General features: G+C 43.3%; 1 protein-coding gene across 4 annotated transcripts in view; it reads right to left on the bottom strand.

Moving 5' to 3' along the window:
* Positions 1-22,047, bottom strand: part of Nsd3 (nuclear receptor binding SET domain protein 3) — a 101,054-nt gene that overhangs the window by 9,409 nt on the left and 69,598 nt on the right. For 3 of the 4 annotated variants that reach the window (XM_050146760.1, XM_050146759.1, XM_050146761.1), the window contains exons 10-19: positions 21,719-21,849; positions 21,007-21,132; positions 20,263-20,389; positions 18,650-18,847; positions 18,163-18,333; positions 11,333-11,479; positions 8,077-8,233; positions 5,041-5,243; positions 4,336-4,448; positions 3,603-3,872 (exon numbers count right to left, since the gene is read on the bottom strand). In XM_050146760.1, the coding sequence (XP_050002717.1) occupies positions 3,603-3,872; positions 4,336-4,448; positions 5,041-5,243; positions 8,077-8,233; positions 11,333-11,479; positions 18,163-18,333; positions 18,650-18,847; positions 20,263-20,389; positions 21,007-21,132; positions 21,719-21,849 (1,643 nt within the window). The remainder of the gene's footprint in view (positions 1-3,602; positions 3,873-4,335; positions 4,449-5,040; positions 5,244-8,076; positions 8,234-11,332; positions 11,480-18,162; positions 18,334-18,649; positions 18,848-20,262; positions 20,390-21,006; positions 21,133-21,718; positions 21,850-22,047) is intronic. The other variant, XM_050146762.1, reaches the window with a different exon arrangement.

Below are 22,047 nucleotides of genomic sequence, written 5' to 3'. Positions count from 1 at the left end.
AGAGAAATGAAGTGCATGTGTCATCCCTGTCACTTCAGGCAAGCTCTGTGGAAATGTAAAAACAACAGAGCTATAAACTGGCTCAGTTGGGATTCCCCACAAATGTGGAGACCTGAGCTCAGATCTCCATAACTAAGGGCCCAAGCACAATGGCAGATCCTGAAATCCTAGTGACGGTGATGGGAGCTGAGGACCAGACGCATGGCTGGGGCTCAACGCCAGTTACGCGGCCAATGAGAAACTTTATCTCAAACAGCAGTTATGACCTAGTGGCCTTTGGGCAACTCAACAAGACCTTGAGTTATTTGGGAAGAGGAACCCCAAAAGAGAAAATGCTTCCATCATATCACGTGTTGGTAAGTCCTGGCTAATGGCTGGTGTGGTGGTCCTGTGGTGTAAGAAAGCAGGCTGCCCAGGCCGTGGTAGTGCACACCATTAACACTAGTGCCCTAGAGGCAGAAGCAACTCAGTCTACACAGTGAGTCTCAGGACAGCCAGAGCTTTGGAGAATAGAAAAAAACAAAGAACTGCAAACTGACTGAGCTGTGGGGAGCGGCATAAGCAGCTGTCCTACCTTGAGTTCTTGCCTTGACTACAACTGCAAGCTAAAGTAACCTTTTCCTCCCCAAGTTGCTAAGACATGTTTAAAGGCATGAAAGCACCTCAGAAACAATACCTGGCTTGTCACCGGACTTTTACACATATGGGTACACATGATCTTACACACACACATACACACTACTTCACCCCTGGAAATGAACGGCTGTTACTTACTCACGGGCATTTGGGCGGCACTATTCCTGGCACTATTCCTGTGCAGGTGCTTGTCTTTTCTTGTGGATAGCATTATTATTTCTATAGTCCCAAGTGGCACCTGTGGCATGTCACTAGCTCTTAGAATAAGGCCAACCCCAACTTCCGAAGCCATTATCATCACTATTATTGCAACCTTTTAATAGTTTATAGCTGCGGAGGTGGTAGCTATTAGGGGTGAGAAATGGAAGAAGTCTGAACCTGAAGCAGATAGGGCAGGTGTCTGCTCTTCAATCGTTAGATTTTGAATAAGTATTTTTGCAGAAAGCTAAAAATACAAACTCTACACTGTTCAGTCAGGTTCCTCCAATAGTGACATCTTACAAATTCAAACACAGCAGTAACTAGAAAACCGTTGGTGTCACACACACCGCACTCAGACATGGAATCCTGCTACCATACAATCGTGTTGAAGACTGTACCTGCACCACAGGATGTCTTGAGGTTTTCTTTAATGGCCACACACATCCTCCATCACTCCAGCACCCTGGTTTCCTAACTCCTGTCCAACACTAATCCATCAGTATAATTCTGTCATTTAAGGATGCTCTATAAATGTATTTATATAATATGTAACCTTTTGAGACTTTAAAAAAAATTTATTTATTATGTATATAGTGTTCTGGACACCAGATCTCATTATAGATGGTTATGAGCCATCATGTGGTTGCTGGGTATTGAACTCAGGACCTCGGGAACAGCGGTCAGTTCTCTTAACCTCTGAGCCATCTCTCCAGCCTGAGACCTTTTTTTTTTTTTTTTTTTGGAGACAGTGTTTCTTTGTGTAATAGTCCTGGCTGTCCTGAAACTTGCTTTGTAAACCAGGCTGGCCTTGAACTCACAGAGCTCCACCTGCCTCTGCCTCCCAAGTGCTGGGATTATTGGTGTGCACCACCATTGCCGGTGAGAATTATTTTTTTAAGATTTGGTTTCTAAAATTATTTATTTAAGTGTATGGACGTTTTGCCTGCATGTATGTCTGTGCACCACTTGCATGCCTGGTGCCCTGTGAGGCCAGAAAAGATATCAGATACCCTGGATCTGGAGGTACAGATGGCTGTGAGCTGCCATGTGGCTGTGGGAATCCAACCATGGTACTCTGGGAGATCAGTCAACATTCTTAACTGACAAGCTATCTCTCTAGCTCCTAAAGATGTGTTATTAGATCCAGGAGATCTAATACCCTCTTTTTGACCTATGCAGCACACAACACAAACACATACATATACAAAACACTCACATATAAAACAGTTAAAGATTTTTCTTAGTTTATGTGTATGAATGTTTTGCCCAAAGATAAATGTGTATAGGTGTGCGCGTGTGTGCACGCAGTTTATGAGTGCACCATGTGTGTGCAGTGCCCAGAGAGGCTGTAAGAAGGTATGAGACACCCAAGAACTGGAGCTCAGAGTTCTGTGTGGGTGCTGGGACTCACACCTGGGTCCTCTGCAAGTGCCCCTAACCACTAAACCATCTCTAGAGCCATGGGACTAGCAATAATAATAATAATAATAATAGTAGTAGTAGTAGTAGTAGTAGTAGTAGTAGTAGTAGTAATAATAATTCAGGCCAATCCTCCAGAGATTACTCAAGTTGTGTTTCAGTTGTCTTTACTGTCTTGGTAGGACCCCTCAATGTGGCCGTACCGCCACCTGTTTAACTATTTACTCACTGAAGAAGTAACTATTTACTCACTGAAGAAGACTGAGGTGCTCACTGAGACCGAGCCCTGGGCTACCTATCTCACCTCGTGTCTGGCCCACTCTCCAGGTCCACTAGTTGCTCCGTCCCTTGGTCCTCTGTAAGAGAGGGAAGCACTCAACCACCGTCACAACTCTCCAGCCTCCCTCACTTCTTAGACGTTTTCACTGTATGTGTGTTACTGCTTTGCCTGCATGTATGTATGTATGTATGTATATCACATGTGCCTGTGCCCAGAGGTCAGGAGAAGGCATCCGATCCCCTAGAACTGGAGTTATGGATGGTTGGGAGCCACCACGTGGGTGCTAGCAAACTCAGGCCCTCTGCAAGATCAACAAGTGCTTTTAACTGTTGAGGTCTCCAGCTCCTGGTTAGTTCCTTTTTCTGAGACAGGGTCTCACAATGTAGCCCTGGCTGCCTTGGAACTCATTCTGTAGACAAGGCTGGCCTTGAACTCAGAGATCCTTGTTCCTCTGCTGGAATTAACAATGTGCGCCACCCTCCCCACTGCTGATCTCTGACAAGAGCCTCAGAAGAGCCTCAGACGCTCTAACATCTCAGACCACTACTTCAGTAGAGCCTACTAGAGAGTTTTGTCTTTCTTTTAAGCTATTTGGCTTTAAGATATTTCTCCAATTGTTATCTATTTCTTGTGCCAGGAGACTCTTGTGAAAAAAAAAAAAAACTGTCTCAAGGTATGAAAATAAAAATAAGTTATATATGTTAAAGACCCCAACTGCTTCTACTGTTTTACAGATAAGCCTAGGTCTCTAAGAAGCCTTGGCTATGTGGATGCGGACAACGGACTACTGTCACAGTGTATGTTAATGACACTTACGGCTCACGAGTTCTAAGTTTTCTAGTTTCTGCCCGGTGTATAATCAACATAATTTATTATGTTACTTCTCTAACATGTCCATCCACCATGAAAAGCAATAAGAAGTATGTTCAAATTCTTAACTCCACGAGAAGGCTCAGGTTTCGTCATAAATGCTGTGCTTCCGTCCCAGTGTCGGGACACAAACTAAGAGTCCTAAAAGACAGAGGCCCTGGCCCCTCCTGCTCTGAGCTGGGTCTCCACACTTTACCTTCTTAATGTTCCTCATGGTCCTGAGGCCCCAGCCTCTCCGCTCCGTTCTGATGACCTCTGCTTCGGGGTACAGCCTCTTTGTGAAGCACTGGTTCTGACAGCGAGCCCCGGCAGGGCACACCTGCGGGTGACACTCGTACTGCGACATCCTGTTCAGACACTCCGACTCCAAGCCACAAGGGTTTTCATCCGCAGGCTTGCAGTTACAGCGGGGAATCTCCGACAGGTCGGCTACCTGGATTGGGACCTTTCCTACTACTTTGTTAGCCTAGGGACAGAAGCGCAAGGAAAGGAAAAAGAACAGGTGAGCAAGCTGTGGGCGACTGGCACTCCTGCATCAAAGCTCTTTATCTTAACGTCTCCTGAATAAACGAGAAGGAACAACCACGTCTATTTACTAGACCAAAGTGTTAAATGTGATGTTGATTCTCACTTGCCATAGGCTGAAAGAAATTTAATACCTGAAATTAAGAGAAAATAAGCCATCTACGAAGTCTCTGGAATAGAGAGGCTAAAGATCTATCTCCTCATTTGGTTGCAAGATAATCTGCTAGGCACAGAATGGAATTTTATATAAGTCATGGTTCTTGGGTGTAGAAAAGAATGCCAAAGACCCACCTCCTAGTACCACAGATAGGGCTCCCACTGCTGCAGCCACAGGAACTACCAGTCTCCCAAGGAGACACGGACTGTCAGAGAACATTTCTACAGGTCGGGGAGGGCCTGCTCACCTTGATTTGCTTGTAGGGAGGGGGTTTCCTTGAGGTCTTCTCCATCTCCAGAGCTTCCTTACTTTCTCGCTGTGCTTTCAGCTCCAGGAAACGCTTTGCAGCTTCTTCCAGTGCTGACAAGAGGCGAGCAGGCCGTTACCCAAATGCAAACACACCGTAGGGCAGGACGTTAAACCCTACCACCTTAGAGATGCTCTGCATCTCGCCCGGGGGTTACTTTTTAAAATTACATCCTGAAAATCACCAGTCACCACCATTATAGACTTAATAATAAATTAGGATACAACCTATCAAATACTATACTGTGTGCGTTCCTCAGAGCAAAGGTCCTACCTACATCAATGACAAAGGTCTCTTAGTGACTCTACTTGAGAACCCTGTCCTAGATGTTCTATCTAAAATATCGTCTATCCTTCCTCAGAAAGGCAGATTTCTGTCATGTTGTAGAGGCCCCAGGCTCTCCCTGGGAAGACTTTTCCACTCCTGCTTTACCTGGTTAAAGACACTTCAAACATAGCAGTGTTCCTTGCTTTATGTGTCTCAAACCCAGGCATGATGCCATGGGAAGTTTATGGATGTAAAATTGTGATGCCTGGAGAATATTCTCAAGAGGCAGAAACTTCAGGTGCAAAGAAGGGGATTCAAGAACCACGCACTGGAGTGCTAGTTCTGAGTCACCAAAAGCATGGGGCACGGCCAACTTACCTTTCTTGAAGGTCTTGTTAATGCTAGTCTGTCCCTCAGCAAAGCTTTTGTCTCCTTCCACATAAGGGAACACTCTGCCTCGGTGAACCCAGTAGTAGTCATGAGAACCAAAGAAGAACACGGGAAAGTCCCCCAGGTCATGCCTAAGGCCCTGGATGTTTAATGGCACAGACCTGGGACTGCAGATCTCTGCAGGCCACCATCTGAAAACAAAAGTGAGAAAGTGAAAAAAAATCACTCTTCTTAACAGATTGGAAGGAAAGAAAGAGGTTTATATTTTCAAGATTTATTCAGACTCAGATTGTAAAACCATACAATACTTGCTTTTTTTTGGGGGGGGGGGACAGGGTTTCTCTGTGTAACAACAGCCCTGACTGTCTTGGAACTCACTCTGTAAACCAGACTGGCTTCAAACTTACAGAGATCCCTCTGCCTCCCAAGTGCTGGGATTAAAAGCAGAGGCCACCACCACCACCTGGAGACCCTGTCTCAAAGAACCCCCAAAAAACTACCACACAGAAAACTATTAATGGGGGCTGGAGAGATGGCTCAGAGGCTGCTCTTCCAGAGGTCCTGAGTTCAATTCTCAGCAACCACATGGTGGCTCACAACCATCTGTAATGAGACCTGGTGCCCTCTTCTGGCCTGTAGGCAGACATGGAAACTAACACTGCATACACAATAAATAAATAAATAAATAAATAAATAAATAAATAAATAAATAAATAACTATTAATGGTTAGTGAAGTAGTGAACACAGGCTAAGCAAAGTAGGTCCAAGCTGCCTTATTTGGTTTCTTTCCTTAAAAGATTAACATATAAAATATTTATCACAAATGTATCAGTTATAATGTCTAATAAGAAAAGGACGATGGGCCCATTTTCCAGCTCTGGAACGTGGTTGTTAATTAATATGATCCCAGTCCGTTTTAACTGTAGAGACCTTACTTTCCCACACTTGACTTAGTATCTTCCCAGGTGAAGGACTGTTTCTGAGAGCAGGCCACTGCCGGGGAAAGAACAACACGACATGCAGACCAGCACTTCCTGACCCTCTGGATCCGATGCGCCAGGTTCCGTGTCAGTTAGCATTTCGGAATCAATTTGTCTTAATGAGCACAGAGTAGGTAGAAAAAATACCCTCCCTTATGAGCTTGTCCTGGAGACTACTGACATTAGATGTATGTTTCCCCAGATATTAAGAACACAGTATAGGGCAGGGTAGGGTGAGCCATACATGTGATCTCAGTACTCTAAAAGCACGAGTTACAGGCTAACCTATGGAGAGAATGCACCCATACAACCAAACTGGAAAAAAAAGACCTACATTGTATCCAGATCTATCCTTAAACACACACACACACACACACACACACACACACACACACACACACGAGATGGTTCAAGGAGTGAAGATGGTCTGATTGATCCCAGACCCGGGGCCCAGAGGGTGGAAGGAGACTGAATCCTGCAAGCTGTCCTCTGACCTTCACCTGCGCACTGTGGCACGTGTGTGCACACTCGCATTTGTAAACATGCAATGATGTTCTCTAAGATTTACTCTTATGTATATGAATTGAAGGCATGATCTACCACTGTCTAGCGGATGTTTTTATTTTTATGTGTGTAAACACGTGTGAGACCAGAAGAGAATGTCTGAACCCCTAGAGTCAGGGTTACAGGAGGTTGTGAGCCACCTGATGTGGGTACTAGGAACTGAACTCAGATTTTCTAAAGAGCAGCAAGTGCTCTGAACTATCTCTGCAGCCCCTGTTCTCATCCCTTTAAGAACTAATGCTTGAGTTGGCGAGGTAGCTCAGCAGGTAGATAGATGGGTGCTGCTGCCAACGCTGACCTCCCAGGTGTAGCTGGGGACACATATGGTAGAAAAAGAGACCTGGTTCCTGAGAGCTGTTTTTGAACTTTATAATTGTGCTGTGATACATGCATGCCCCATTTAATAAATAAATAAGTACAAATGACTCTTACTGGAATAATCTCCCTCTTTAGAGGACATACTTTCTTTGTTTTGTTTTGTTTTTTTTAAAGCACTCTCTTTCCACAAAGCTTAGGGCGATTTGAACACATGGGCCTGGTTTAGAATTCAACTAACCTAGCTGTGCCCTGGTGGGGCACACTTTTCTTTAATCCCAGCATCTGGGAGGCAGAAGCAGGCAGATCTCTGTACGTAAGATGCCAGCCAAGTCAATCAGGGCTGTTAAAGAGATAAACCCTGTCTTGAGAACCAGAGAATCAAATGGCTCTATCTTGACAAGGCTATAAACTCTTGCTCTCAGTAGAAATTAGAAGCCTGGGGAGATGGCTCAGAGACCTGTGTCAATTTCTATCACTCAATGGCAGCTCATACTGTCTGAGACTCAGTCTCAGGGCATCTGATACCCTCTTCTGGCTTCCACAGGCAAGCACACACATGATATGTAGACATATAGGCCAATAAGACATCCATACACATAATTCAATACACAAATGTTTAGAAAAAGAAGTTAAAAATAAATATTAAACTAAGCGCCTTTAATCCCAGCACTTGGGAGGCAGAGGCAGGTGGATCTCTGTAAGTTCGAGACCAGCCTGGTCTACAAGAGCTAGTTCCAGGACAGGCTCCAAAACCACAGAGAAACCCTGTCTCAAAAAGCCAAAAATAAATAAATAAATAAACAAATAAATAAATAAATAAATAAACAAACTAAGATACAAAGAAAACATATTCTCTACTCTCCATGTAAATTCTTTCATTCCAAAATTTAGTAGTATATAATTCATTAGTATAAAATAATTCTCAGAACCTAAAAACAAAGTAAAAAACCCCACTCTTAAAGAAAAAGGCAAACAAACAAAAGCAAAAATCCAAGCGCAACATAACCATTCCAATCCCCTAAGAACAATTTCCCTTCAGCCCCTTTTGTTCAGGGAGCCACGCCTGTCTCTGCCTGTATGTCACCCGCACTGCATACAGACTACAAACCCGCTCAGAACAGTATTACTTCCTATTTGTAAGGTTCTCCTTAGGAAACTTGCCTGTAGTTTCCCAATTTGACCCAAACAATCTGCTTGTAGTGCAGCTTCTTGCCGGCTTTGCAGTCGTTGCAGTTCCAGCAGCCTTGCGGCATGTCTATGCTCAGGCATTCTGGGTGGAAGGCAGCAGGGCACGACTCGCAGCAGAGCAGCTTCCCGCCTGGAAACAAACAGAGTCTTAGAACTGAGAAAGAAGGAAAGGAGGAAGGGATCTTTTAAGTACATGCGATTTTTTTCAAATGGGGAAGACAAAGGGATTGATTGAGTCATATCCAGACTGATGCATTACAATAGGAAACAAATGAAACAGCCCGTTTCTAGGACTCCAGCGGCTAGAAATACGAAGCCTTAAGTAGGACCAAAAACACTGCTGCACCCTTTAGAATACGAGCAACTGGGGAATCAGGCTTAAGCTAGCTAAAACATCATAAAAGACACAGAAACTCTTTAACCCAAGTAGATTTGAAAGCAAGTTTTCAAACAAATAGCTTTCTTTCGTTCTTCCAAGCAAAGAAGAAAAGCAATAATCATGTTTGTATTTTAATCCACTGCCACAATGAACTAAATCCCTTTATAATAAAATCAGTCAAGAACGAAAATAATAAGTTGATCAGTACTTCTCTTCTTCTTAGAACATGAAGGTGGAACCCAGATCCCCAAACTGATGATTACACCTGCTTGGTGAAAACAGACAGTCACGCAGGGGCTCGCAATGGCTCCATCACCCTGCCTCCTAGTTATGACCCATCTTTTCAAAATCATACCAACCAAAAACAAACTTGCATTTCAACTTTAACTATTTTCTGCCACCTTTATTTGGAGACAGCCTCATTATGTAGTCACACTCCCCTGGTGATCCTGCTGCCTGTGCCCAGTGCTGGGACTGCAGCCATGCGCCATCGTGCCCAGCTCTCCTATTTGTATTGACCAAAGAAATCAGGGCTGCTGGAGACTATGATCCAAAAGCAAAGCAAGTATTACAGTATTGTTATGTTGAACGGTTAAAGTCATAGCCAAATAAATCTCATGTAACTCTATATTGTATAAGTATGTAATTCTCTTAATTTTCCAAAAATATTTGAAAATGTTCTTTTATATCTAGATTTCTGACTTAAGTGTGAGAACCACTGTTTCATAGCACAAAACTAAGTAATTCTCGTTGCAGAATGAAGCAGAATGTGCAGACACATCATTTCAGGCTCCTACTAAGTCCTCTCTTTCTAGACTAAAATGTTCCCTGGTTGACACATAAACAGGTGTGACAAACAGAATAATACTTTTAATGCAAACAAATAAAAATGGGATGGTTAGGTATTTCTAGTACGAACATCAAGGGACAGGAAGGGTTGAACACTCAAGACAAAGAGCGACACTTCTGCAGCTTACAAGGCGGAGAGATGCGAAGTCTCACAGGCAGAGACTCAGAGCCCTCTCTATAACTTGATCAGATTACACGATCCAGCCTCTTACAGAGCTCCAGAAATCCTGTCTTCCTGGACTCTCAACCTCTAACTGTTGCATGAAAACAGAAGGAGAACCTACGCACGACCAGGGACAGCCCAAGAACCGTATTTCCTCCGCCATCTTTTTCTGCAGTCATCGCACTGTTCCCCTGACTGCAGGCATCAAGGGGAGGAAGTGCTTCACTTTTCCATCCTGGGCATTAGCCGCTTGAATGGTTTAAGTCCATCGTAAAGGAACAATCAAGAGGGGGTCCTGTCTTGTAGATAGCCTTAAAGGACACGTGATTATTAGCACCACTGTGGAAGTCGAGCTGGCAATGCTCACTGTCAATGTAAATGGTCCTAAATTTTCAGTCTTAATTCAGAGGAAATACAGAGCCAGAGCCAGTGAAAACTATCATGATAGAGATGTTCAAAATATATACGAATAAAGAAAAAATATGAATGGTCTTCCTTTGTGCTATGCAAAACAAACAAACAAACAAACCAAAACAACAACAACAACAACAACAAAAAACTGCTTTCCAGATCCAAGAGAGGAAACATATCATTCAAGAGAAGTAGAGGGCTCAAAATCATTTAAATTGATGTCAATACTGAATGCTGGAAACCAAACAACAACTGAGTTCATCTCATTTTATAAGTGTGGACAAAGTAACTCTGCTTTATTGAGGAAGAAGGCAGCCCCCTGCTCACCTCCTGGGAAGAAGCATAAGCATCACTAGAAGGCGATGTAGTCTGACCTCAGCAGAAAGGGAACAGCCCGGCCACAGGCCGATCCTCTCTCCAATACTCCCAGTGGGCTTTCATCACCTCACTCAGACATCTTTCAGTTATTAGTTGCCACTTGGGCCAACAAAGGAGCAAGGAGACATGAAATAGGCAACACAAATAGTAAACACTAATAAAAACCTATGCTTGCCTGATACATGGTTTATTAGGCATGAATGATGAATTTTTCTTTATTGATTCTGAATTTGAACCTCAGATCAAGATGAAAATATATTAAGCAAAAGCCCTATCCATACCTTCCAAACTCAGGTGTTTCTTCTGGGATAACAACCTCCCACACAGACATGAACTCACTTTCCCCTCTATCATAAGCAGGCTATGGCAAGTTAAGCACAGATAAAATTTTCTTGCATACAGAACACTGATTGAGAGAATATGATCAGACATTTAGCTCATGGTTCTTTATGAATAAACAACCCATCAGTAATTTGTTTGGGCTAACCTTCAACATCTAGCATCTGGGGTCTGCCCTTAACCCCAGCTTCTCTCCTAAGGGAAGGACACTTGTTTTCAGAGCATCGTAATATTTAAGAAATAAAACAACAAGAATATGTTATAGAAACAATCTTTTCTAGTATCTGCTACCCTGGATTTCTTTCCTAAATAGTTTTTCTTGTTAGCGTATAGGCAATGACAAACCACACCATGACTGTCCTAAGATAACATGAATGACAGTTCTAGGTCAGGCGAATGAGAACTGCCTGTAAAATAAACAGTCTGTTATGTTAAGTAAAATTCTTGATTTTAATAACCTGTATCTCTGCAATGTGGGAAAACTGACTCAGGGAGAAAGGTAAAATTCTGTGACGACAGAATTATTTTAAGCCCCTTTTTAACAATTTTGTTACCATAAGAAGACACAGTCACAACCACCAAGGCAGAATCTACCAAAAGCAACAGGCAGTGCTTGACAGGCATACAATCCCCCCTTCATTTAAACACACACACAGAGAAAGGAAAATGCAAAAAAACAAAAACAAGAAATAAACTATTTTAGTGATTACCTTTCTCACATTTCTTTTTGGAAGCTGACGAAGAAGGAATCATAGGTGATTTCATCAACTCAGCACGGTTTGATTCGTTCAGTAGGTAGTGGGACTTATAGGCATAGGAACTGAACATGGGGTCTGAATGGTCCTGAACTACCAGCCCTATATGAGACAAACAGAAAGAGATGAGCTGCGATGAAACTACCCATGATTCCAGGAGGGAAAAATAGCACCTAGGATGCGCCCGAGCCTTACAGCGAGGGATAAGAGCGTGTGAAAATGGAGCCCTACTTCCCTGGACTTTACTACAGGAGTGCAAACCATCTTAGATTTTATTTTATTTTTGCCATCACAGAGAGCTATCACCACCCTAGACAGTTACGGAAAGTTACTCTGATCTATGTATATACCTATCCTACTGGAAGAAAACACGGATCACTGAAACACACTGGCCTCCAACGCCTCCAGCTAAACTTATAGTGCAGCTGTACACCATTTTCTACACGGGGTACTGCCATTCTAATGATAAGTACTCTGTTCTTATTAGTTTATTATGATCTAGGACTTTGTGGTATATATCGGAAGGGTGTCACTTAGGGACCATTGTGAGAAGAATTCTGTTTCAGAAGGGTCACACTGACTTTCCTATGGTGTGATCTTCATTTGATGCTCTCTCCACTGAGATGGACTCTAGAAATGTCTGACCTAGGTGAAAGCGGAACTTGACAGCGCTACCACAGCAGTAGTTTTGTAAGAAAAGCTGTATCAATAACTTTTTATCCAATTAGTGCAGAGGTGGTATTAAAAAAGAAAGAAAGAGCCTGGCAGTGATGGCGCACACCTTTAAATCAGGAGGCAGAGGCAGGCGGATCTCTGAGTTCAAGGCCAGCTTAGTCTACAAGAGCTAGTTCCAGGACAGGCTCCAAAGCTACAGAGAAACCCTGTCTCAAAAAAGCCAAAAAAGAAAGAAAGAAGAGGAATGAGACTTTTAAAGTGAGGAGGGTCAAGCACAGCCTCTCTCCTCACCAGCTGAGCCTAGGTAATCACTCAGCCTAGGCTTCAGGGTTCTGACCAAAACGACAAGAAATACAAGGCAACTGTGGCAACTGTTTCAAACTGTGACTATTATAGTGTGATTTACATATGTGAAACAAACCGCTATTATTACTATTAAAATAAAATGAAAGCTCTAATGTATCAGCTCTATTACAAACAAAGGCATAGAATGGGAAGTAATATTTTTATTTTATATAGTACTCAAGATGCACGACAATACAACTATTAAAAGCTGCCCTGAAAGCTGTCCCAGTGTCCCCACTGCACGGGGGTGAGCCCTCTACAAATACTTCTAGACCTTTCAGTCCTTAAGAATTTGCTTCATGGCTTTATGCTTAATTAATTAATTAATTGGTGTGTGCTTGCAAGCACGTGTATACAAGCATGTAAGTAGAGGCCAGAGGGCAACTTGCAAGAGTCTGTTTTCTCCTTCCATCCGGGATTAAATAGCAGGCTGTCAAACTTGGCAGCAAGAGCCTTTACCCACTGAGCCATCTCAATGGCCCCAGCTTAATGATTTTAAACATCCAGTAACTAAGAATTAAGAAAAAATATTTTATGGGGATGGAAAATTTCTTAATGAGACTAGAAAGAGAAAATAAGCTCCATTTTCTAATACTAGAACATAAACTATTAAAGTGTTTTCTTTGGCATATGGATCTACTATAGTTAGTTCTTTAAAAATAAAAGGTGTCCTAAAGTTTAAAATATTTCATATTTGTTCTTTTTGGCTTTTTGAGAGAGGGTCTCATTATGTAGCTCTGGCTGCCCTATAAATCACTATACAGGCCAGACTGGCCTCGAACTCACAGAGATCTTTCTGCCTCGGCTTCCCAAGTGCTGGAATTAAAGGCATGCACCACCACCCCTGACTATATACTGGTACTTTAAAAGACTTTAATTTAAACCTTCTTAAATCTCAAATATCTGATATATTTATAATAAGTTTTTACAAAAGGCTGTGAGAGAAAATGAAGCTTTCTTCTTATTATGCAAAGTTAATTTACTATACATTTAAAATACGAGGGTATTCATTGCATGGGCTTTTAAATAAAGTATAAACAGAGAGAAACAGATTCTGATTCTGAATCATGGGACTCTGCCCATGCACACTGTTTTCAAGCTTTTAGTTAATGGGCATCAGTTTAATTTCACAGAATGGCAAGAGTCTCTATAAGTGTATCATTTTCTACCTGTCCTAAATTGAAGACCGTTTTAAAGAGCAATCAGTTTAAAAAAATAAAAAATAGATTGCTGAGCTGGGCAGTGGTGGTGCACGACTTTAGTCCCAGCACTGGGAAGGCAGAGGCAGGCAGATCTCTGTGAGTATGAGGCCAGCCTGGTCTACAAGAGCTAGTTCAGGACAGGCTCCTAAGCTACAGAGAAACTCTGTCTTGAAAAACCTAAAAAGACCGTTGTAATGTTGCATGTCTTTAATTCCAGCATGTGGGAGCCAGAGGCTAGTCTGGTCTACATAGTGAGTTCTAGGATAGCAAAAGCTAAATAGTAAGACCAGGTCTCAGAAAACAAAGCAATCAATTGTTAAATGAAACGCAGCACAAAAAATATTGGTCAAAATACTGACTGAACTGGACTTAGAATATACTCCAAAGTAAGCTATCATACTAGTTATAAACTGACATTTTTTTGTACACTACTAAGAAGGGTCTAGAAGAGCCAGAATAGAAGGGGCTGGCAATGCAACAGGGCTTCAGGCCATCTCTGACACTAAAGGCCCCAACACTATGTATCCCATTAATAATTCAGTAGTTTGGGGTTAAAGAGATATCTCACAGACTAAGATCACTGGCCCTTCTTACAGAGGACCCAGGTCTTATTCTCAGCATCCACATGGCTGCTCACAACCACTTTTAGCTCCAGTTCCTGGGTATCTGATGACCTCTTTCAGCCATATGGGCACGTACACACGTGCTTCACATACATACATTCAGGTACACACACGAACAGTCCTTCCCAACTACCGCTGTATTCAGTAACAGAAGATGGGGATCATTTTTATCTATTATGTGCCTATCTGAATCCTTTCCGTCACCAATAACAATATAGCAATGAGTGTCTAGAACTCCTGGCTTTGAAGCAGGGAACTGTAGCGACTCTACTTCAGGCTGGGATAAAGACCAGCAGTAGGATACTAGTCTATCCCCGAACCAGCAAACCAGCAAAAGTCTCAGTGTTACTCTGATGGCAGACAGCATATATGCTTCAGAAACTGAGGCAGGTAGAAAGTCTCAGTGTCAGGAATCAGATGGCTGTAGAAGGGTTTGTACAAGTTGCTAATACAGACGTTTATTTAATCATCAACTACCTATCTCCTCTGATGCAAAAGCAAAGCCAACCAAAATAATCTTTCATCATACTTAAAGGCTATTATATCTTTACAAATTGGCATGGTAAATAAAATATCTATAGTCCCAGGGACTTGGGAAGCTGAGGCAGACGGATCATGAGTTTTTAAGTTTAAGACCAGCCTCCAGACAGAGCTTATCTTAAAACAGAAGGGAAATCTTAAAAAAAAAAAGAAGAAAGAAAGAAAAGAAAAGAAAAAAGCAATGTCTAGTACTTCCAACAAATTAACTAAGCAAAAACAAACAAGAAAGGTTTTGACTTTCAGTAAGGTCTAAATACAGCAGAGCACACTAGATACATCTAGTAACTCCTTTAAATATTACATAGAGGGAAATGCAAAAAATGAAAATTTTATTAAAAACAAAGTGACACTTTTATTAAACAAAACAATAATGATTACCATTACCAAAAAAGAAAAAAATTAATTATAATGCAGCCGAGATAAAGATGAACAGCATGAGCCAGGCAGTGGTGGTGCAAGCCTTTAGTCAACACTCAGAAGACAGAGGCAGGCAGACCTCTGTGAGTTCAAGGCCAGACTGGTCTACAGAGTGAGTTCCAGGACAGCCAGGGCTACACAGAGGAATGCCTGTCTCAAAAGACTAAAAACAAGACAGACCTTGTGTATCAGAGTCGATGAATGTGTGCCATGTAGTGCTTTGATCAGGACGGCCCCCATAGGCTCATATGTCTGGTCCCCGGCTGGTGGGGACCTATCTGGGAATGGTTTGAGATGTGGCCTTGTTGGAGGAGGAGGTGTCACTGGGGCGGGTTTTGAGATTTCAAGAGCCCCTGCCATGTTTGCTTTCTCTCTGCTCTTGGTGACTGACTCACAGGGAAGCTCTCCACTACTGCTCCAGCACCATGCCTGCCTGCTGTCATGCTCCCTGGCATGATGGGGAGCATCTGGAAGAGCATGGCCCAACTACATGCTTTCTCTTATAAGCCGCTTTGGTCATGGTGTTTCTTCACAGCAAAAGAGCAATAACTAAGACGGAATGTGGCAGAGGAAAGCAGGGGTGAGTGCAGCGAGTGGGACTTAATGGGCCACCCTAGTAGGAGTCTGGAAGACAGAGGAGGTAAAAACAACGCAGACTATGGACTTTCAGCTCAAGATGTTTCAGGGGGAAAGAATATTAAGCATGTGGCTTAGAGACTATTCTTGGATAGTTTGGTAAAAAATGTGGCTTTTTCCCCCCTCATCTTTAGAATCTGCTGGAGGCTAAATTGAAGCGTTTTGGACTAATGTCATTGGCGGAAATTTCAAGAAAACCTAGTGTTGACTGTGTTATGTGGTTATCAGTGATTACCCTTATGCAGATCTATAATAAAAACAAGCAAACGGGGAAAACAAGAAACACAAAATGTATAATTTGAGGAGAAAAAGAGCATGAGGAAATTTAACGTTAGAGGCAAGACTTATGCTCAGAGATGAGAAGTTTAACAAAATGGCAAGACCCCCACTCAGGTAAGCTTCTATCTTGTAAAAACAGAAATGCCTAAGCAGTCTTTTGCTTCTAAAGCAAAGAAAGCTAATCAACAAAGGAGAACATCGACAAATCAAAGCTTATGTAAATGTAGTTCAAGAAGGGGGCCAGGCCCACTCCAAAGCATAGTAGCAGAACTTGGCAGCCACGGCTCCAGCTTTAGAGGCAGGAAGGATACAGGCATGAGTAAAACTTCCTCCTCAGTTAGGGAAAGATGCTTCTAAGAGGCCAACTGTGTGAAGCTGTGAAATGAAGCCTGGATTGCATCGGCGATCCCACAGTGCTGGAGATGTCTCCAAAGAGAACTGCAAGCAGAGTGGGGACCCAGTCCCAGAGACAAGTGTGCAGTGTGCTGCAGCCAACACAACTGTAAGGACCCAGTCCCAGAGACAAGTGTGTAGTGTGCTGCAGCCAACACAACTGGAAGGAGTGGTGATCTGAGGAGCACGGACGCAGAACTTGGAGTTCGCCCTGCTGAGTTTTGGTAACTGCTTTGGTCCATATTTTCTCATTAGGGGTTTCCCCTTTTTGGAATTGTGATGCAAATTTTGTGCCAATGTATGTTGGAAGTATGTAATTTGCTTTTTTTTGTTGCTGTTTTTTTCTTTTTTTCTTTTTTTGAGTCAGGGTTTCTCTGTGTAACAGCCCTGGCTGTCCTGGTACTCACTTTGTAGACCAGGCTGGCCTTGAACTCAGAAATCCACCAGACTCTGCCTCCCAAGTGCTAGGATTAAAGTAACTTGCTTTTTAATTTTACAGAGGGTTACAAATAAGAGATTGCCTTGAGTCTCAGAAGAGACTTTGGACTTTAAATAAAACAGTCTTGACTGAAAGACTAAGCGGACTTTTGAAATTGGACTAAATGCATTTTATATAGTGACATGGCCACAAGCCTAGGGGTCCAGGGAGAGAAATGTAATGGTTTGAACTGAAAATGACCCCACAGGCTCATATGTTTGAATGCTTGGTCTCCGGTTGGTAGAACTATGTGGGAAGGATTAGGAGGTGTCATCTTCTTGGAGAAGGCATGTCACTAGGGGGTGGGTTTTGAGGTTTGAAAAGTTCAAGCCATTCCAGTTAGCTCACTGCCTGTGGCTTTGTCTCAACATGTGAGCTCTCAGCTACTGCCCAGCACCATCCCTGCCTGCTGCCATGCTCCCCAACATGGTGGCCATGAACTCACCCTCTGAAACCGCAACTTCCCAATTAACTGCTTTCTCTTAGTTACTGTTTTGTCAGACGATAGAAAATTAAGATGTATCGTGAACTTAGGTTTTCAGTTTGCCAATCTCACATATATGAAGAACCCTGCATGGCTGCACTAAACTAGACCAGGACATGTGCTTCCCTGACTGTGTCTTATCAGACCCTCAGTGACAGATCAAAACACACAACAACCGAAAACTGTGCTAGTCACTCCACATGACACGCCCCAGCTGACGATGTCAATGCAGGGGGGAGGGGTCTGCTCTAAGTAGAAGACTGAAGAAGGGAGCACTATTGATCAGCGCAAGTATTAAACAGGAAAACTAACTAAGAACTTACTCGTAATTCTAAGTTTGTTTTTTTTCTTTTTGAGACAAGGTCTCTCTCTTTATAGCCTTAGCTGGCCTAGAACTTGCTATATAGACCAGTCTTTTCTAAACTCACAGAGATCCTCCTGCCTCTGCCTCTCCAGTGCTGGGAATAAAGGTGTGCGTCACCACATCCAGCTTAAGGTCCTTTGTAAAAGCAGATGTTAGCTTACTGAAGAACTAGTAGTCTCACGATCTGAATGTCTGCCTGAAATGTTCTCTTTAGCAGTGACAGGACGGATTCAGCACTCCTAGGACATAGCACTATGAGACACCTGGGGGCTTCGCCAATGCAGGGACATTTAAGTGGAGAAACATGGCGATGAAATCAGATCAAAAGATTAAAATGGCTGACACTCACCTCTGGCACAAACGAAACAAAAGCCTACGTTTACAGCAGAAGAATGGCTACTCCGTTTGGAATGGTTACTACAGATGAGAATGTGGGAGGACACGGAGACTCTTCCAGCAGCGACACACGCATCCCCAACGTGATAGGCGACTGGACATCTCAAGCACTTCATCATCCGTCCTGTGAAGAAGGTCAAGAGGGTCTACAGCATGCGGCTACGACACTCTGGGAGGAGGGCTGCCCTGCCTGGGACACTGGCTACAGTCAGTGCCAATTGTCGTTACTAGGCTGATAATCATGGAGGAACCCTCCCAGGAGTCAAACACTGTGTCTATACATGAGGAAGACTTCGGTGCAGACTGAACCGCCTCACAGGTCAGCCGCTGTGGCCCAACTTTTAAGCGTGGGGATAAACAGAGAGGGTGCCTGATCTGTTGACAAGGACGTGCGGCGCTGCGCTCGCCCGCACACTTTGTCCCGTCTTGGCTCTGGTTACCTTTACAGGCTTTGTAGATGTCTCTCTCCATACAGCAGGAAGAGCAGCAGTGCTGGGGACAGCGGAACCCCTTTGACTCGAAAATGGCGGTGGGGAATTTTCGGACACAGGCTTCATGATAAAACTTCCCGCAAACACCGACAGAACAGCGCTTCACATCCTCACCAGACACTTTACATGAAAAACATGGGTGCTGCCCTAGGTTGATGAAAAACACAGGTTAACAAGATCTGACTAAAGCATACTCCATTCCATTCATTTCACCATTCAAAGGTTTGGGATTAAGCCCAGGGCCTTGGGCATGTACACAATTACTCTTTTTTAAAAATATTTATTTATTATGTATACAATATTCTGTCTGTGTGTATGCCTGCAGGCCAGAAGAGGGCACCAGACCCATTACAGATGGTTGTGAGCTGGGAATTGAACTCAGGACCTTTGGAAGAGCAGTCAGTGCTCTTAACCTCTGAGCCATCTCTCCAGCCCGACAATTACTCTTGACAATGAGTCACATCCCAGCACTTGGGGCTTTTTTTATGTACCTAATGCCAGCCTCAAAATTGCCATCCTCCTGCTTCAGTCTCCTCAGTGCTCAGATTACAGGTGTGTGCCTCCACATAAGCTAAATATTCCTTAGTATAGAAGTAGTTACAGATATCAAAGAACTGCTCGAGAGAAATTCTGCTATGACATTTCAGAATTTAGCACACAGAGAAAATGGGCCTGGAGAGCTGGCTCAGGGGTCACAAGCACTTGCTGCTTTTCCAGAGGACCTGGGTTTGATTCTCAGCACCCACTTGGCAGCGCAAAACCATCTATTATTTCAGTTCCAGGGCATCCAATACCCTCTTTTGGCCTCCTTTGGTACCAGGCATGCTCACAAACACACTTGCAGACAAAACACCCATACACATAAAATACATTTTTAAAAATGCAAGAGCACAGCTAAATTAAGATTATAAAACTAGAACGCTGTTATGATAGGTGTTGCAGCACACATAGTGGGGTAAGAAATAATAACAAATACTAAGCTTAAGAAAATTTAATAACCTTGCACTGGGAAGGCAGAGACAGGTGGATTTCTGTGAGTGCAATGCTAGTCTGGTCTACATACTGAGCTCAAGGTCAGTTAGGTCTACATAGTGAAACCTTGTCTCAAAAAAAAAATCAACAGCATTATTTTCTACTAAATACATAATCATATTTAGTTTTATTATAACCATATTTATATTTATTCTAGTATATTTGAATATTTACTATAACTATAGTTAGAATTTCAACAAATACTTGCTGAAGCCCATTGAAGGCTTTAAAAATATTTATTAAGCAGGTACACACATCATAGACTCCACTGCAGAACATACTGATTCACACACTCAACAAACAAAACAATTTAGCTTTTTTTTTTTTGGTTATGAGTACATCGTGAGAGAAAATCTGGATTGCTTTTTTTTTTTTTTTTTGACCTTGGGAAACTTAATTCTGTGTGATGTCTTAACTCTCTGAAATACCTGTGGAAGGGGAGGAGAGCTGGCTTAACCAGGAAAGAGTAAGAGTCCCGGGAGACATCACTGCAGCCCAGCCTTCTACCCAGCCTCCTCAGCACAGCTCACCTGTTTCACACTCCTCGCAGACGAACCTTCCCTCGGGGGCTGCAGACAGCCCCAGGCACTCCACGTGGAAGTGTCTGCAACACTCCCCTTCACAGGAGACCAGGGAGTCGCCAGTGCTTTCACAGACCTGCAGGAGCAAGAAAGCGGCAGTTCTCAAACTGAGTGTCAGCATTGACCAGGAACTCGCTCAAGTGCAGGCCACTGGGTTTTTCTCCCAATATTCTGAGGCAGAAGGTCCAAAAAAGGGACCCAAGAATTCAAATTTCTCTTTTCTTTTTTGTTTCTTCTTGAGACAGGGTTTCCCTGAGGAGCTCTAGGTTTGGTTCCTAGCACCTACATGGAGCTTACACACCACACCCATCTGTATGTAACTCCAGTTCCCTCTTCTGACCTTTTCAGGTACCGTATCCTCACACAGGTAAAACACAAAATTAAATAACTCAAAAAATTTAAAAAGGAACAGGTAGCTGGACCTGGTGGCTCACACACAATGAGTTCAAAACCAGTCTGGTCTAAACAGCAAATTTCAGATCAGACAAGGTCACAAAGTGAGACCCTGTCTCAAAAACAAAACCAACAACAAAACCCCAATGAAGATTGCCACTTGCATAGGAATGACAAATATTCCAATGCGGGAGAGGAAGAATCACAGATAGCCTTAGAACCTACGACTCTAAAGCAATTAATAAAAGTAGACTAGAATAAGATTACAGGAGATGAAGACACTGCTGGCAGAATGCCTACCTGACACACACTGTCCTTCTTACTCGTGCCGACGCCTCTCCGAGACAGGCTGGAGTCCACTGACTGCGAGTCAGAAGTGTCTGCATCCGCAGCAGCGGAAGGGCTGTCTTCTCTCTCAAAGCCTCCCTATTTGGAAAAGGACACATGATAAAGAAAACACAATTCCTGTAGACACAATGCAAACTAGTGAAACTGGCTCAAATCTATCCCAGCACAGCCTGCCTGCCTGCCTACCTTCCTGCCTGTCTTCCCTTCTCTTCATTTTCCTCCTTCCTTTTAACCCAGGGATGCTATGTGTCTGTCACTTGGGCTGCCATGCCTGGGCCTTACTTAACATTTTTTTTTTAAACAAGGCTGACTACCACCACATGAAGCACCTCTTGTGGATGGGTATAGTTGTTGAGGCCCAAGTACTCTACACTCTCCTACAGTGGAAGTCTGTGTGAAGGTTCGAGCACGAGAATGCAGCTATGCATATATCCTTGGCCAAGAAAGGCCATTCTCTTCCACTTTTGGAGAGTTGCAAGAGGAGCAATGAAGAAGAGGCATCGCCCTATCCAGACAGGTAAGCTGGCAATCCAGAGTTAGGGACAACAAAGTCTGTTCAGCCCGGCATCCTCCCACGAGTGTTTACGTTCCCCTGATTTCTCCCAGGGAGGCATGCTGCTGAGGCAAGGAGGAGCAGTCTGCCCAGAACCCTGCACGAACTTACCTGCAGATCACTCAATCCTCGGGAATCGGAGTCAGAAGTGTCTCTGTATGCGGAGTTAGCCATGTCTACGTCAGTCGAGGCGCGACTCCTTTTCTTTAGAGGCTTACAGGAATCTGAAATCTCGCTGGCACCTTAACACAACACACTGAAATTAGTCCTAAAGTCGTATTTAGGGTTCCTGCTTTCATTTATCTGAAGGAGAGTGTTTTCTTTTCCCCAAGCTCATCTTAAGTGTGTCGGGGGAAATTCGCAGCTCTCTGTAGCACTGAAGCTGCCAGCGGACACTTCAGCAGAGGAGGCTCACTGACAGCTGCTTAAAGACATAAATT

The sequence above is a fragment of the Alexandromys fortis genome, unplaced genomic scaffold (genome assembly GCF_014885135.2).
Source record: "Alexandromys fortis isolate MF-2015 unplaced genomic scaffold, M_Fortis_MF-2015_v1.1 scaffold_55, whole genome shotgun sequence".
Classification (NCBI taxonomy): domain Eukaryota; kingdom Metazoa; phylum Chordata; class Mammalia; order Rodentia; family Cricetidae; genus Alexandromys; species Alexandromys fortis.
This window is presented reverse-complemented; position numbering and strand designations above follow the sequence as displayed.